Raw genomic sequence first — 19,139 nt, forward strand, 5'->3', positions numbered from 1 at the left:
CGCAATTTGAACCAAAATTCCATTGCATTTGCAATAGTAGATCACTCATCATTACCTACGTGTTGTATACAATAGACATACACCAACTGCATGTGCTCCTTGGATGTATTCATTTTATATTTACAAATCCCTTCTAATGATCTCTATTTTTAGATGTTTTCCACATGGCAAAAAACATTCACATTAAAATGAGATAAACCTCCAGTAAAGCATCTCATGGATTATACCTTAGCAGTCATTCAGCAAGAACTGATCATAAAACCTCCAGTGGTGAACAAGAATTATATTGACTAAATAGTAAGTAATCATATGGAAAGTATTATTAGAACAAGAAACACAAAAGTGAAAAGCTAGGTTTGAAGTTATGAGAAAATAAGCAATTCTCCTTTTATAGAATCATGGACATCCTTACCTGCCAGAATATGCTATCTATTGTATTTCCCAGGAATCCATCCCGACCCTCTGTGGATACCAGTTTAGGACCAAGAATTGTCATAAATTCGTCAAAATCCACTTGACCATCCCCTAAAAGAAGAAACACTGTCCATATAAGATTCTACTGGTATTCATTACAACATTGAAATTTCACACCTTAAAAAAATTACTCAACCTGAGAATCAGAGCTATTCTGTTGAAGAGACACTTTAATGAAAAAAAAATAAAATAAATACCAGATTAATGATCTAGAACTAAACTATAAATGCACAGTAGGACACTAGCAGTCGGTGGCATAGTATGGGGGGTGGGGGCAGTGGTGGTTGCCCGGGCACAAAGATTTTGAGAGGTACAAAATCTGACAATCTGTCAGACTGGCAGATCAGGTGATCATCAGATGTTGTGCTCCTAAAAAGTGAGAGAGCAATACATACAGGCCAGCATTTATCATTGTAGGTGTAGGTGAATATAAGTGTTTATAGTCTGGTTTAACCCCTTAAGGACACATGACGTTCTCATACGTCTCCATTTCCGAGTCCTTAAGGACACATGACGTTTGAGATCGTCATGTGTTTTACCGGCCCCCCGCAACCATCTGGAGCGGAGCCGGTGCCCGATCCCTGCTGAAATCGTTCAGTAGACATCGGGGCATATCGCCCAGGGGGGTCATTATGACCCCCCATGTCGGCGATGGCCGCAGATCGCTGGACAATTCAGTCCAGCGATCTGCGGCGGATTCCGGGTCAATCGGGTCTCCAGTGACCCGGTGACCCGGAATTATTGGCTGATCGGGGTCGTCAGAGACGGCCCCGAATAGCCAGAGCCAGCAGGGGTGAGGTGGCACTGGTGCCACCTCACGATCGCCCTGATTTGTCGGCCGGATTACCGGCCGACCAATCAGGGCGCCTGCTGCGGGTGTCACTCCCGCAACCCGCTCCGCCCCTCTTCCGGAGGACGTGAGCGGGACGTGCACCCCAGGTGCTGGGGACCCCGATCCCCGGCGTCCCTGTTGGGATCGGGGCCCCAGGAGCAGCGGCGGCGGCGACGACGATGTACTGACCTGTGCGGCGAGGATCGTTGGAGGTGAGTGACAGGCTCCTGCTGTTGCTTAGCAACAGCTCCCAGCATGCAAAAAGGGCATGTTGGGAGCTGTAGTTATGCAACAGCAGGAGGCAGACCACCACAACTCCCAGCATTCCCTTATGGGCATGCTGGGACTTGTAGTTTTGCAACAGCTGGAGGCACATTCTTTCTATGGAAAAGTGTACCTTCAGCTGTTGTATAACTACAACTCCCAGCTTGCACAATCAGCTAAAGTGCATGCTGGGAGTTGTAGTGGTGCATCTGGTGGTTGCATAACTACAACTCCCAGCATGCCCGTTGGCTGTCGGTGACTGCTGAGAGTTGTAGTTTTGCAACAGCTGAAGGCACACTGAGTTAAGTAGCAAACCAGTGTGTCTCCAGCTGTTGCATAACTACAATCCCCAGCATCCCCAGCCAAAGTAGTATGCCTCCAGCTGTTGCATAACTACAACACTTGTTACCAAACTCGGTGTTTCACAACCAGTGTGCCTCCAGCTGTTGCAAAACTACAACTCCCAGCATGCACTGAAAGACCGTACATGCTGGGAGTTGTAGTTTTGCAACAGCTGGATGTTCCCCCCCCCCCCAATGTGAATGTACAGGGTACACTCACATGGGCGGAGGATTACAGTAAGTATCTGGCTGCAAGTTTGAGGTGCGGCAAAATTTCTGCCGCAGCTCAAACTGCCAGCGAGAAACTACTGTGAACCCCCACCCGTGTGACTGTACCCTAAAAACACTACAATACACAATAAAATAAAAAGTAAAAAACACTACGTATACACATACCCCTACACAGCCCCCCTCCCCAATAAAAATGAAAAACGTCTGGTACGCCACTGTTTCCAAAACGGAGCCTCCAGCGGTTGCAAAACTACAACTCCCAGCATGCACTGATAGACCGTACATGCTGGGAGTTGTAGTTTTGCAACAGCTGGATGTCCCCCCCCCCAATGTGAACGTACAGGGTACACTCACATGGGCGGAGGATTACAGTAAGTATCCGGCTGCAAGTTTGAGCTGCGTCAAATTTTCTGCCGCAGCTCAAACTGCCAGCGAGAAACTACTGTGAACCCCCGCCCGTGCGACTGTACCCTAAAAACACTACACTACACTAACACAAAATAAAATAAAAAGTAACAAACACTACATATACACATACCCCTATACAACCCCCCTCCCCAATAAAAATGAAAAACGTCTGGTACGCCACTGTTTCCAAAACGGAGCCTCCAGCTGTTGCAAAACAACTACTCCCAGTACTGCTAGATAGCCGTTGGCTGTCTAGGCATGCTGGGAGTTTTACAACAGCTGGAGGCACCCTGTTTGGGAATCACTGGCGTAGAATACCCCTATGTCCACCCCTATGCAAGTCCCTAATTTAGACCTCAAATGCGCATGGCGCTCTCACTATGGAGCCCTGTCGTATTTCAAGGCAACAGTTTAGGGCCACATATGGGGTATCGCGGTACTCGGGAGAAATTGCCTAACAAATTTTGGGGGTATTTTCTGCTATTACCCTTTTAAAAAATGTAAAATTTTGGGGAAAACAAGCATTTTAGGTAAAAAAATATATATATTTTTTTTTACATATGCAAAAGTCGTGAAACACCTGTAGGGTATTAAGGTTCAAATGACCCCTTGTTACGTTCCCCGAGGGGTCTAGTTTCCAAAATGGTATGCCATGTGTTTTTTTTTTTGCTGTCCTGGCACCATAGGGGCTTCCTAAATGCGGCATGCCCCCAGATCAAAATTCGCTTTCAAAAAGCCAAATGTGACTCCTTCTCTTCTGAGACCTGTAGTGCGCCAGCAGAGCACTTTTCACCCCCATATGGGGTGTTTTCTGAATCGGGAGAAATTGGGCTTCAAATTTTGGGGGGTATTTTCTGCTATTACCCTTTTTAAAATTGTAAACATTTTGGAAAACCAAGCATTTTAGGTAAAAAAAATATATATTTTTTTACATATGCAAAAGTCGTGAAACACCTGTAGGGTATTAAGGTTCACATTACCCCTTGTTACGTTCCCCGAGGGGTCTGGTTTCCAAAATGGTATGCCATGTGTTTTTTTTTGCTGTTCTGGCACCATAGGGGATTCCTAAATGCGGCATGCCCCCAGAGCAAAATTTGCTTTCAAAAAGCCAAATGTGACTCCTTCTCTTCTGAGACCTGTAGTGCGCCAGCAGAGCACTTTTCACCCCCATATGGGGTGTTTTCTGAATCGGGAGAAATTGGGCTTCAAATTTTGGGGTATATTTTCCGCTATTACCCTTTTTAAAAATGTAAAAGTTTTGGGAAAACAAGCATTTTAGGTACATTTTTTTTTTTTTACATATGCAAAAGCCGTGAAACACCTGTAGGGCATTAAGGTTCACGTTACCCCTTGTTACGTTCCCCGAGGGGTCTAGTTTCCAAAATGGTATGCCATGTGTTTTTTTTTGCTGTTCTGGCACCATAGGGGCTTCCTAAATGCGGCATACCCCCAGAGCAAAATTTGCTTTCAAAAAGCCAAATGTGACTTCTTCTCTTCTGAGACCTGTAGTGCGCCAGCAGAGCACTTTTCACCCCCATGCGAGGTGTTTTCTGTATCGGGAGAAATTGGGCTTAAAATTTCGGGGGGTATTTTCTGCTATTACCCTTTTTAAAAATGAAAATTTTTTGGGAAACCAAGCATTTTAGGTAAAAAATATATATATATTTTTTACATATGCAAAAGTCGTGAATCACCTGTAGGGTATTATGGTTCACTTTACCCCTTGTTACGTTCCCTGAGGGATCTAGTTTCCAAAATGGTATGCCATGTGTTTTTTTTTGCTGTCCTGGCACCATAGGGGCTTCCTAAATGCGGCATGCCCCCCAAAAACCATTTGTCGCTCCTTCCCTTCTGAGCCCTCTACTGCGCCCGACGAACAATTAACATCGACATATGAGGTATGTGCTTACTCGAGAGAAATTGGGTTTCAAATACAAGTAAAAATTTTCTCCTTTTTACCCCTTGCAAAAATTCAAAAATTGGGTCTACAAGAACATGCGAGTGTAAAAAATGAAGATTTTGAATTTTCTCCTTCACTTTGCTGCTATTCCTGTGAAACACCTAAAGGGTTAATACACTTACTGAATGTCATTTTGAATACTTTGGGGCGTGTAGTTTTTATAATGGGGTCTTTTATGGGGTATTTCTAATATGAAGACCCTTCAAATCCACTTCAAAACTGAACTGGTCCATGAAAAATAGTGAGTTTGAAAATTTTGTGAAAAATTTCAAAATTGCTGCTGAACTTTGAAACCCTCTGGTGTCTTCCAAAAGTAAAAACTCATAAATTTTATGATGCAAACATAAAGTAGACATATTGTATATGTGAACCCAAAAAAAATATATTTTGAATATCCATTTTCCTTACAAGCAGAGAGCTTCAAAGTTAGAAAAATGCAAAATTTTCATTTTTTTCATCAAATTTTGGGATTTTTCACCAAGAAAGGATGCAAGTTACCATAAAATTTTACCACTAAGTTAAAATAGAATATGTCACGAAAAAAAAATCTCGGAATCAGAATGATAACTAAAAACATTCCAGTGTTATTAATGTTTAAAGTGACAGTGGTCAGAATTGCAAAAAACGCTTCGGTCCTTAAGGTGTAAAATGGCCTGGTCCTTAAGGGGTTAAACATGTTTTTTTAGGGTAATATTATGAAATTTGCTTCCAGATGATCATGAGTTAATGGTTGAAGTTACACATACATGCCATTCACTGAAGTTTAGAAAATTAAAGGAGAACTCCAGCCTAAAGGAAGTTATCCCTTATCTACAGGAAAGGGAATAATCAGCTGATTGCTGGGGGTCAGACTGCTGGGACCCCTCACGATCTCTGGAATGGGACCCAGCTCTCAGTTAGGAGTGCGTGTAGTAGATGGCACACGCTTCATTCACATAAATGGGAGTGCCAAAGAGACCTGAGTACAGCACTCGGGCATGATCAGCTCTCCCATGGAAATGAATGGGCACCAGCCATCTACCAGTAGACAACACGCGCTCTTCACTGAGAGAGCCGGGGTCCCATATCGGAGATCGAGGGGAGTCCTGTGGATAGGGAATAACTTAAATTATGCTGAAGTTCTGCTGACTGATTTGTAGTCATGTCAATTAAGTCTACAATATTTGGGCATTTAAATTATAAGGCAAATATATTTAGTAAAGCAGTTACCTGTTTTACTAAGGTCTTAAAACTTGGTTACAACAAAAAATAATTGACATCTCAGTCTATAACTAGCAGCCTTTCTATGCATCACATAACGGCATTTCTGCATCTATTTATAGGCTAATTTTTCTTTTTCAGAATTGTGATAAGTAATAATACATTTCATAAGTGCCAACAACAGTTGAAACAAGAAAAATAGTAGAGCTTCAAGTAATTGGGGCATCTGCTTCTAACAATCTTGAATAGGGAAACACATATCCTTTAATAACATTTTAATTAGCAAAGTATCACTTAGAGAATGTTCATCTATTAAATAATTTCCCAAAACTATTCCTGGAGGCAAAGAAAAAAATATTGGGTCTTAGACTGTTGATAATTATTCAAGAAAATCATTAAGAAAGGGCATGCCAGAACCTGCTGGTAAATTTTGTTGTGGCAAATCGCTCTTAAAAATGAGCATTCCAGCCTACAGAGAGCCTCAATAGGGGTGTAGAACACTTTGCCTTGCTGTAACATACATAGGGTGTGTGCTGGGTTAGTGAAATAATACTGTTATTCAGTATGACATGCAGATCAGAGGTGTCGCTATTAGATTCACTGTCCCAGAGCGGCACAATGACAGAGTCTGGAGGTGGCATCAGTATGAGGAGACCATATAATGGCTGAATGACACAGCGTGGAAGTGGCGGCAGCATGAGGAGACCATATAGTCGCTGAATGACACAGTGTGGAGGTGGCTGCAGCATGAGGAGACCATGTAGTGGCTGAATGACCAAGCTTGGAGGTGGCAGCAGCATAAGGAGACCATATAATACCTGAATGACACAGCTTGAAGGTGGCAGCGGCATGAGGAGACCATATAGTGGCTGAATGACACAGTGTGGAGGTGGCAGCAGTATGAGGAGACTAGAGAGGATTTGAATTTTCTGAAAAAACTTGGTTCTGTCCGAATTTATTCATGGTGAATCGCTATTAGAAATGGCTATTTCTGGTCTACGGAGAGGCTCAATAGGGGTGTAGAACACTTTGCCTTGTCCTAACACACATAGGGAGTGTGCTGTGTTATGGAAATAATACTGCTATTCAGTATGACATGCAGATTACAGGCATCACTATTAGAATCAATGACATAGAGCATCTGGATGTGGCAGATTTTTTATGTAATTTTTATTTAATTTAATTTGAATTTATTTTAATTTTTTGATTACTCATGCTGGTGAGCAAAGAGTGGGCGGTCCCCTGCGAGGCGAGCTGCCACCTGTTCCAGCCCCTGCTTCTCAGCACACCCCCATGTCCACTTGAAAAGGGAGGGACTGCTGTACCAGCAACTTGGACAGGAGCACATTCAGCTTTTGTGCCATTGGATAAGTGGGCTCATAAGGCTAGAAGTGGCTGCAGTGAAAAAGCTCATACTTGTATCTTAAAATCGAGCTGGTGGTCCGCCAACAGGTGAGATACCACCTGTTCCAGCCCCTGCCTCTCAGCGGCTGCAGTGAAAAAGCTTGTACTTGTAACTTAAATGGGCACTGTCAGATACAAAAACTTTTGATATGTTGTGAAGCATGCAAAACCAATAGGTTTTGCAATTGCTTTCATTAGAAATTTTTCAGTATTTCATACTGAAAAAGCCAGTCAAGCAACTGCCCCCCTGCCTGCTTGGACACATACTAGTCCTGCTGTGTCCATGCGTCATGGACATACTTCCTTGATTGACAACTGTGAGTGCTCACAGCTGGAGGAAAAATCCTCCCACTGTCAGTTTGTGTCCCGCCACTGTCAGTGAGGACTAGCTGAGAGTTGTAGTTTTGCTCATGCTAGGGGAGATGTGAGCAGACAGCATACTGAGGGAGGGAGCGGAGACCTGCACAGTGAGGCCACGCCCCTCCCTTTGAGAGGAATTCAGACTAAATGAGCTAAATTAAAAGTGTAATAAAATAAAAAATAAAATTAGACATACATGGTCAGGATTAGGTACTGAGTGATATATTAAAATGTATTTTTTTTTGGATCTGATGGGTACGCTTTAAAATCGAGCAGGCGAGATACCACCTTTTCCAGCCCTTGCCTCTCAGCGTCCCCCTGACTGTGAAAGTGCGAATGTTTAATTTAATCAGTTATGGTTCATTGTTATCGCTCTATCGATTTATTGAAATTTTAATTTTAATTTTAATCTAAGATTTAATAATAAAATGTGTGGTTACAAAAGACCAAATCCAATAAGGAGTCACATGTCACATGGCAGCACAATGACAGAGCCTAGAGGTGGCAGCAGTATGAGGAGACCATAATCTGGCATGAGGATATAGCCTGGAATTGGCGGCAGCAAGAGGAGACCATATAGTGCTGAATGACACAGCCTGGAGTTGGAGGCAGCATGAGGAGACCATAGGAACTCACGGTCCCTAAGATTAAAAGATGAATTTTTAAAATTTAAATTGAAGATTTATGGTAGCTAGTGTTACCATAAAAATGTTTAGGCATTGTTCCAGCAGCATGAGGAGACCATATAGTGGCTGAATGACACAACCTGGAGTTGGCGGCAGCATGAGGAGACCATATAGTGGCTGAATGACCAAGCTTGTAGGTGGCGACAGCATGATGAGACCCTATAGTGCCTGAATGACACAGCGTGGAGGTGGCAGCAGCATGAGGAGACCATATAATGGTTGAATGACACATCGTGGAGGTAGCGGCAGCATGAGTAGACTAGAGATGAGCGGATTTTTTAAAGATTTGATTAGGCCGATTTGCCAAATTTTCAAGAAAAATTTGGTTCGGTACGAATTTAATCATGGCAAATCACTATTAAAAATTACTATTTATGGCCTACAGAGAGGCTCAATAGGGGTGTACAATACTTTACTTTTGTCCTAACACGCATAGGGAGTGTGCTGTGTTAGTGAACTAATACTGTTATTCAGTATGACATGCAGATTACAGGCATCGCTATTAGAATCACTGCTGTAGAGTGTCTGGATTTGGCATATTTTTTATGTAATTTTTATTTTATTTCATTTGAATTTATAAATATTTTTTGATTACCCATTCTGGTGAGCATCGAGCTGGTGGTCTGGCGTGAGGCGAGCTGCCAACTTTTCCAGCCACTGCCTTTCAGCACACCCCCATACAATGAGTGTCCACTTGAAAAGGGAGGGACTGCAGTACCAGTTACTTGGACAGGAGCACATTCAGCTTCTGTGCCATTGGATGAGGGGGCGCATAAAGCTAGAAGTGGCTGCAGTGAAAAAGCTCATACTTGTATCTTAAAATCGAGCTGGCGGTCCTCCAACAGGTGAGATAGCACCTGTTCCAGCCCCTGCCTCTCAGTGCCCCCCTGAATGGTAAAGTGTGAATCCTTAAGGACCCAGGGTTTTTCCGTTTTTGCATTTTCGTTTTTTCCTCCTTGCCTTTAAAAAATCATAACTCTTTTGCACCATTTGCACAATTTTGCACCAAAAAATCCATATGATGGCTTCTTTTTTGCGCCACCAATTCTACTTTGCAGTGACATCAGTCATTTTACCCAACAATCTACGGAGAAACGAAAAAAAAAAATAATTGTTAGACAAAATTGAGAAAAAAACTCTGTTTTGTAACTTTTGGGGGCTTCCATTTCTACGTAGTAAATTTTTTGGTAAAAATGACACCTTATTTTTATTCTGTAGGTCCATACGATTATAATGATACCCTACTTTTTTTCATTGATAGGACTTATTGACTAAAAATGCACTATTTTGGACTTTGGAAGTTTTTTGTGCGTGCGCCATTGACCGTCCGGTTTAATTAACGATATATTTTTATAATTTGGACATTTCCGCACGCGGTGATACCATATATGTTTATTTTTATTTACACTGTTTTTTTATGGGAAAAGGGGGGTGATTCAAACTTTTATTAGGGAAGGGGTTATAACGTTGCTCATACTGATCTTTTACATTGATCACTGGTTTCTCATCAGACACCACTGATTGATGATTCTGCCGCTTGACTGCTCATGCCTGGATCTAAGGCACTGAGCAGTCATTCGGCGATCGGACAGCGAGGAGGCAGGTAGGGATCCTCCAGCTGTCATGTAAGCTGTTCGGGATGCCGCGAATTCGCTGCGGCGATCCCGAACAACTCCCTGAGCTAACCGGCATGCTTTCACTTTAGACGCGGCGTTCAACTTTTAACGCCATGTCTAAAGGGTTAATAGCGCGCGGCACCGCGATCAATGCTGTGCGCTATTAGACACAGGTCCCGGCCGGGCCCGACCTGCTATGACGGGGGGCCACGCCATGGCCCCGCGTTATAGATCGGGAGCGGACTCATGACGTACATGTACATCATTGGTCCTTAAGAGGTTAATCAGTTATGGTTCATTGTTATCACTCAATCAATTTTTTGAAATTTAAGATTTAATAATAAAATGTGTGGTTACAAAAGACCAAATCCAACAAGGAGTCACATGTTATATGGCGGCACAATGACAGAGCCTAGAGGTGGCAGCAGAATTAGGAGGCCGTAATCTGATGCATTTTCAAATTTAAATTGAAGATTTATGGAAGCTAGTGCTACCATAAAAATGTTTATGTAATGTCCGAGCAGCAAGAGGAGACCATATAGTGGCTGAATGACACAGCCTGGAGTTGGCAGCAGCACGAGGAGACCATAGGGCCTCATAATCCCTAAGATAAAAATATTAATTTTCTAATTTAAATTGAAGATTTATGGTAGCTAGTGCTACCATAAAAATCTTTAGGTAATGTCCCAGCAGCATGAGCTCACACAATGTGAGCAAGAGGAAAGGTATGATACAGAGCTTTTTAAAGCTTGGAAAAGAGCAGGAGGGGTGTTAGGAGTAGTTAGGGAATATCATTTGAGTTAGTTTGGAAAATATGGTTTAATGACAGGTACTCTTTAAATATTAGAGACAATTAGTCCTCCAGATAGTAACAGTGTCCCACAGGGTAACATTGCATCCGCAAATAGTGCCCTCCTCACAGTCAAAATGCCCCCTAATGGACCCTGCACATCGACAAGTTAAAGTGCCACTTCTAGTGCTCCAATGAGTAGAAATACCCTTTCCCCCCACAAAAAAAAATTAACCCCTTAACGACGCAGGACGTATATTTACGCCCTGCGCCGACTCCCGCGATATGAAGCGGGATCGCGCCGCGATCCCGCATCATATCGCGTCGGTCCCGGCGCTCATCAACGGCCGGGACCCGCGGCTAATACCACACATCGCCGATTGCGGCGATGTGCGGTTTTAACCCTTTAGAAGCGGCGGTCAAAGCTGACCGCCGCTTCTAAAGTGAAAGTGACCAGGCTGCTCAGTCGGGCTGTTCGGGACCGCCGCGGTGAAATCCTGGCATTCCGAACAGCTGACAGGACACCGGGAGGGCCCTTACCTGCCTCCTCGGTGTCCGATCGGCGAATGACTGCTCCGTGCCTGAGATCCAAGCAGGAGCAGTCAAGCGCCGATAACACTGAGCACAGGCGTGTTAATACACGCCTGTGATCTGTGTAAAAGATCAGTGTGTGCAGTGTTATAGGTCCCTATGGGACCTATAACACTGCAAAAAATTTTTTTTAAAAAAGTGTTAATAAAGGTCATTTAACCCCTTCCCTAATAAAAGTTTGAATCACCCCCCTTTTCCCATAAAAAAAAAAAAAACAGTGTAAAAAAATAAAAATAAACATATGTGGTATCGCCGCGTGCGTAAATGTCCAAACTATAAAAATATATCATTAATTAAACCGCACGGTCAATGGCGTACGCGCAAAAAAATTCCAAAGTCAAAAAAAGCGCATTTTTGGTCACTTTTTATACCATTAAAAAATGAATAAAAAGTGATTAAAAAGTCTGATCAAAACAAAAATCATACCAATAAAAACTTCAGATCACGGCACAAAAAATTAGTCATCATATCGCCCTGTATGTGGAAAAATAAAAAAGTTATAGGGGTCAGAAGATTACATTTTTAAACATATAAATTTTCCTGCATGTATTTATGATTTTTTCCAGAAATGCGACAAAATCAAACCTATATAAGTAGGGTATGATTTTAACCGAATGGACCTACAGAATAATGATAAGGTGTAATTTTTACCGAAATATGCACTGCGTAGAAACGGAAGCCCCCAAAAGTTTCAAAATGGTGTTTTTTCTTTGATTTTGTCGCACAATGATTTTATTTTCTGTTTCGCCGTGCATTTTTGGGTAAAATGATTAATGTCACTGCAAATTAGAATTGGCGATGCAAAAAATAAGCCATAATATGGATTTTTAGGTGGAAAATTGAAAGGGTTATGATTTTTAAAAGGTAAGGAGGAAAAAATGAAAGTGCAAAAACGGAAAAACCCTGAGTCCTTAAGGGGTTGATTACCTGGGCTTGATCTGTTAATGGCACAGAATAGCACATGCAAGTGTGATGCATTGAGATTCCAGCACCTGTTAAGTTTCCTGAATTCAGTTGAAAGGGCCACAAGGGGCAGTTTTTACCATGTAGCCCCCTCCTCTTGAGTATGTCACAGGCTATATGGGACATATGATTTGTGATATCGTTTATACACAGATAATCTGAAAAAGTTAATAGACATTAGTGTTGACATACAGTATATAAGTTCACCCATCACATTTGTAAATATTGTATTATTTCTTTTCATGTGACAACACTGAAGATATGACACTCTGCAAAGTAGTGAGTGCACAGCCTGTATAACAGTGTTTCCCCTCAAAATAACTCAGCAAACAGCCTTTAATGTCTTAACCTTGGCAGCAAAAGTTAGTACACTCCTAAAAGAAAATGTCCAAATTGGGCCCAAGTCATTGTTAGTGTTACAAGATATTAGGTGTGAATGGGGAGCAGGTGTCTTAAGTTTGATGTAATCTCTCACACTCTCTTTTACTGGTCATTGGAAGTTTAACATGGCACCTCATATCAAAAACTCTATCAGGATCTGAGAAAAAGAGATTGTTGCTCTACATAAAGATGGCCTAGGCTATAAGAAGATTGTCAAGACCCCTAAACTGAGCTGCATCATGGTGGATAAGACCATACAGCGGTTTCACAGGACAGGTTCCATTTAGAAGAGGATCCCCCATGGTCGACCATAGAAGTTAAGTAGATATGCTCAACGACACATCCATAGGTTGTCATTGGTAAATAGACCTATTAGTACTGTCAGCATTGCTGCAGAGATGTAAAGGGGGGGGGGGGGTCAGCCTGTCAGTGCTCAAACCATATGGTCTGGGGCTGCATGAGTGCTGCTGGCACTGGGGAACTACAGTTATTTGAGAAAACCATGAATGGTAACATGCACTGTGACATACTGAAGAACAGCATGATCCCCTCCGTTTAGAGGCTGGGCCACAGGGCAGTATTCCAACATGATTGCAAACACAAACAAACATCTCCAAGAAGACGATTGCCTTGCTAAAGAAGCTGAGGGTAAAGTTGATGGAGTAGCCAAGTGTGTCTCCAGGCTTAATGAAATTATATAATACAATATTTACTAAAAAGTGAGGGGTGTACTTACATATCTAAGATCCTGTATATGCCATGATTCCTGTTTTTTGAAAAAATCGGTTTCTTTCCCTTTATTATAGGGCTACCAAACCATTTCCAAGATGTATAATTGGTTTGACAGTTCCCCATTGACACTAATGTATACATTACCACTTGGATAACAGCACAATGTGTCCATACAAATGTATTGATGTATTTTGACCCTAGACTGCTAACAGAGGCTCTATAATGATATGTCAACTGGTTTAGAAAGGACATCTTTAACTCCAGGGGCTCATATCGAGTGATGAGTCACTTCCACTAGCATGCACAGAAAGAATTTTGCAGGAAAAGAGAATGCTTTTTAATGTCCTAGCATATAATTCAAGTGTATAAAGAGTAGGTTTGATATCACATAGAGCTCAAATACTGATTTCATAAAAAGAATGCATTTTTACCAAAAACAAAGAGCAATAGAGGAATGCCACAATTTTTAGTGCAGTGTTTACAGCACTCTAAGGCTCCATTCGGACAATTTGGTGGGCAAATAGTGTAAATTCAAAAGCATCAGAATAGTATCAAACAAAAAAAGAAATGCATTTTGGTGTATTAGATTTTATGTAATATAACCCTATCTTTTCCTAGAGCCCCATATAGCACATCTGACTAAGTTGTTGTGTGGCTGAGATAATACTCTGCTAACTGCATAAATCTGTGAGTTGACGTGCATACTGTTCTTGAGTATTCCATTGCTACAACAGCATACACTGAGGTGTTAAAAGAGTGTAAGGGTTAAAGAGGTATACCAGGAATAAAAAAGAAAAAACTTTTTCTGGCCTTTTTTCTTCCAAAGACCTCTCCCTGTTTGTCTCAAGTTTGTGTGTGGTTCTGCAGTTCAGTTCCATTAAAGTGAATGGATCCAAGTTGTAATACCACGCCTAAAGTGGAGACAAGGAGGGCTCTGTCTTTGAAAGAAAAAAGGCCTGTTTTTTGATTCCTGGAATACCCCTTTAAGTATTTGCATAATGTTGTGTAAAGTTTGTCACATGAAATGCTTCCAGCTATGCTTTCATATAGAAGTTTCTGGAAGGCTGTAAGAAGAGTCTGATTTTTAACCACCATTCCCCATAGGGCTGGACCCAAACCAGTTAGTTGTAGTCTGGCTTTTGCCAGAGGAACATTTCTCCTAGCACTGTTCCTGCTAGGCAGACATAAACTAACTGGTCACTTTAATAAAAACACCTGTTCAATTGCTTTTTCCTATAAATAGCTAATAAGCCAGTCACATGGCGCAACAATGCATTTAGGCATGTAGAAATGGTCAAGACAACTTGCTGAAATTTAAACCGAGCATTAGAATGGACAAGACGGGCTGATCTGATCTACTGAGATTTTCATGCACAACCATCTCTAGGGTTTATAGAGCAGGGTCCAAAAAATGCAAAATATCCATTGTGCAGCAGTTGTGTGGTCGAAAATGCCTTGTTCATGTTAGAGATCAGAGAGAGAATGGTCAGACTGGTCTGAGATGACAGAAAGGCAACAGGAACACTTGTTACAACCAAGGTATGTAGCACATTATCTTAAAATCCACAACACATTGAACCTTGAAGCAGATGGGCTACAGTAGCAGAAGATCATGTCAGTTGTCACTGCTGTCAGCTAAGAATAGGAAACTGAGGCTACAATTCACACATACTCACCAAAATTGGACTACAGAAGACTGGAAGAACATCTAGGCTGATGAGTCTTGATTCCAGCCAATACATTCAGATGACAGAGTCAAAATTTTGCATAAACAACATGAAAGCATGGATCCATCCTCATTACATGTATATTTGTCAAATACATTGTTTAAAAAATGTGTATATTTTTAGGTAATGCCCAAAAGGTTGTCTCCAGTCTTCGCTAGGAAGGCATCAAGCTCCAGTTTCGAGGTCCAAGAAAAAGTATTGCTTAACCAGAGAAGGAGAAAGCTGAACAAGAACCCATCTACGTACACTAATCTTGTCAGTGACCTATGGTTGAAATAAGTGTTGTTTGGCCAAACACATCACAGAAGTTCTTCAGTGTACACCCTGTGCATAGGGTATTGTGCCATAGAAAAACCCATAAGTAATATTTGCCCATAGTGAGCCAACCATTTTATACCTTCCACAGTAGAGTTTGAACTAATTGGACTGTAGCCTGCAGTACATTAGTAACCTCACTTACATGTGCAAAAGCACTATAAAATTTTAGTTTGTGTGTGTTTTTCACTTTTTTCTTTATTTTTTGGTAGTACTACTACTCCCAGCATGGAACAAACTATTTCATTATGTGAGTGAGTAGTAGTACCTGTACTAATTGACAGATCGCCTGACTTCCGTTGTGATTCTTCTGTATAATTTATAGATGCGGGCGGACGCTCTTCTATAGTCCCCTGCACTGCCGTATATATACACCTATTCATATTTCCTGCAGAGAGCTGTGATTGGCCAGATGGTTCCAGCCAATCACAACTCTCTGTGGGAAACATGAACAGGTGTATATATATGTCAGTGCAGGGGACCATAGAAGAGCATCCGCCCACATCTATACATTATACAGGAGGATCACAGCGAGTGTCAGGAGTGACATTCGCTGTGATCTTTCCTTAACTGCATTTACTACAGCTCCCATCATGGGAGCTGTAGTACCTGCATTAATTAATAGACAGATCGCAACAGGTGTCAGAAGTTACACTAGCTGTGATCTATTCACATCACTGGCCGGAGTACAGAGCAGAGATGCGAGCGCTGTATAGAGCCGCTCTGCATCTCTGCTATATTATGGATGATCGCATCGTGTCAGGAGTGACACCCGGGGCGATATGTCTATTAGTACAGGTACTACTACTCCCATCATGGAACAGTGTGTTCCATGATGGTAGTAGTAGTACTACCTAAAAAATGAAAAAAAATTTAGAGAAAAAAAAGTGAAACAGTTCGCAATTTCCACTCAAATGAAAAAAGCCCCAAAAAAACGTGAGATGCAAGAAATTGCACTGCCGTTTTTTCTGGCATTTTTTCAGTGAAAAAAAATCCTGCAAAAGGAAACAAGTGGAAACTTAGCCTTAAAATGAAATTTGGTTAACTGCACAGTAAATAAAGCTGTCAACTGCTCAACTAGCTATAAACATTCCTGTGTGATTTTAAGGCTGGCTTCACACTACGGAGTTCCGCTTCTGAATTTCGGTTGGAAATTCTACTGCCTGAGGGTAAATGCGGGTGAATGGGTTTTCCATTAACCTATTCTCACTGTGGGTGGAATTTCCATCAGAAAGTTATGATCTACAAATTCTGCCAGAACATTGAACTTGCTGCATGTTCTGACAGAATCTGCGCCCCAGAAATTGCCATCTATTGGTATGACAATGTCCACGCAGTCCTAGCGCCGACTGAATCAGTTGTTGCTGGCCACAATCGGAAGCCTTCTGTAGTGTGTAGTCTTCTGTAGTGTGAATCCGGCCGAACTAGTTAACCTCCCTGGCGCTATGATTCTGTCTGGAAATTTGTACCAAAGCGGTACAATTTTTTGCACTGAATTTCACATCTCCCCCCGCCCATTTAACATCTCCCCCGTCACATTCTCCCTCTCCCTTGTCACATTTCCCCTCTCCCTTGTCACATCCCCCCCGTCACATTCTCCCCCCTCTTTGTCACATTCTCCCCCCTCCTTGTCACATTTTTCCCCCTTGTCACATTCCCCCCTTGTCACATTCTCCCCCTTCAGGGTTACATTCCCCTCCCCCTGTCACATCCCCCCCCCCTTGTCACATCCTCCCCCTTCATGTCACATTCCCCTCCCCCCCTGTCACATCCCCCCCGTCACATTCCCCCTCTGTCACATTCCCCCCCTTGTCACACTCCCCCCCTTGTCACATTACCCCCCTGTCACATTCCCCCCTCTGTCACATACCCCCGTCACATTACCCCTCTTTGTCATATTCCTAACCCCCTCACCTTGTCCTGCAGCAGCATACACTAGGTTTGCCGGGCAGATTTCAAACCTAGTGTATTTGCTGCAGAATAAGCCCTTTCCCCTTCAGCCAATCACTGGCTTTACACCACTGCGGCCTGTGATTGGCTGAAAAGGGAAAGGTCCTGTACGATGAATAATGAAGAGAGCACGGAGGGGAACGACATCTGCAGGGACCGGGATTAGGTGAACAAAAGTTTTTTTTTATTTTACTACTTTTTCCTTTTACACTTAGCTCAGTGTTTTTCTAACAGGGTGCCTCCAGCTGTTGTGAAACTACTACTCCCAGCATGCCCGGACAGCCTTTGGCAGTTCGGGCATGCTGAGAGTTGTAGTTTTGCAACAGCTGGAGGCCCCCTAGTAGGGAAACACTGACTTTTAATATTTTTCTTTACCTGCTCTGGCCGGCCCCCGCAATGGGAGCCGACCAGAGCAGATAATCGCATGTTTTCCCGGGGGCTGCATCGCTATATCGCATTGCTTTTGCGATATATCGTGCAGCCCGGCCGGGAACTCTGCAATTCTACCCCGAGCGTGACTCGGGGTTACCGATCCTGGCAGGGAAAATTAACCCCGAGTCACGCTCGGGATTACCACTCAGGAGGTTAAGAGCAGCCAACAGACACATTAAAACCCTCAATACTTCTCCCAAGTGTCCACTTTCATCAGATGCTGTAACTAACTGCTATCAAAGTTTGGTGACAGTGAAATAAAGTTTATTACTGAAAACGTGTTTTAAAATAAAGTGTGAAGTCATTGGGGGTCATGTATCAATAATGGTGTAGCATTGTGTGATTTTATGTATGTTTTTTGCGTCAAATGGAGCATATTTGCGCCAAAATTATCAATTGTCGTACACAAGTTTGTAATTTTGGCACAAATGTAGCCCTACAAAAGATGCAGACCCCAGAATTCCAGGCAGTAAATCTGACTTTGGGACGTTCTATTGTTGTAGCTATTTTCTCTGTCACTTTATTCATGGTGTAGATTTGCGCCTAAATGAAGGTATTTGTGCCTAAACTTGCGCCAAATCGAAAAGTCGCAATTAATGAATTCCAGACCAAAGAATGATTGTACCTGAAATCACGACTAACAAAGTGAAATCAGTGATTTTGTTCTAAACCATTTGGCGCAATTGTTTGTCGCAAAAAAATGACATAAAGGAAAAATTGCGACAAACCACAGACAAAAAAACTGGGTAAAAAGCTTCATACATACCACCTATTAAGCCTAGAAAATTTCTGTTGACAGTGACTGGTAAAATAATGCATAAGCTTCCTACTCCTTTCCTAACTTTCAAGCTTAATTTTATTAAGTAAATAGCTAATATTATAGAGCTTGAAATATAAATTCACACAGTCTAGAAGGCTATTAGCTGCCAGTGCAATTTGTGACTAAAATGTCAGTGCTTATGTAACTATTGCATTTTGCATAAAAATGACCCACCTGAGACCTTGGCTAAGCACCCTAATACAAGCCATAGAATTATAATGGCTGCTAGTCTTTGGTTCATAGATGTCTGCATTAGATTTATGATCCTGTCTTTTATGTATGGAGAAGGCAGTTATAATGTGGGGTATGCCATTTATCATCCTAATGCTCATATTCACTTGAAAAAGGTGACATAATGGACTTGCTGCATATACATATACCTGATATTTACCTTATGTTTTAAAAATCAAGCTACCATCCAAGCTCATAATTAGAGATGGGCGAATTTTTAAAAAATTTGATTCGGAAGATTCGCCAAATTTTCAGAAATTAATTAATTTGTGGCTATTAAAAATGGCTATTTCCGGGCTACAGAGAGCCTCAATAGGGGTGTAGAAAATTTTGCCTTGCTGTAACACACATAGACTGCTAGGTCAGAGAAATAATACTGTTATTCAGTATGACATGCAGATTACAGGCGCTGCTATTAGAATCACTGATGC

The 19,139-nt window shown here is 42.0% G+C and overlaps 1 protein-coding gene across 2 annotated transcripts in view; it reads right to left on the bottom strand.

Annotated features, from left to right (window-relative positions):
• CALN1 (calneuron 1) overlaps positions 1 to 19,139 on the bottom strand; it is a 422,585-nt gene that overhangs the window by 191,295 nt on the left and 212,151 nt on the right. For both annotated transcript variants that reach the window (XM_056556473.1, XM_056556474.1), the window contains exon 4: positions 413 to 525. In XM_056556473.1, coding sequence (XP_056412448.1) covers positions 413 to 525 — 113 coding nt within the window. The remainder of the gene's footprint in view (positions 1 to 412; positions 526 to 19,139) is intronic.

Source organism: Hyla sarda, chromosome 2 (genome assembly GCF_029499605.1).
Source record: "Hyla sarda isolate aHylSar1 chromosome 2, aHylSar1.hap1, whole genome shotgun sequence".
NCBI lineage: Eukaryota > Metazoa > Chordata > Amphibia > Anura > Hylidae > Hyla > Hyla sarda.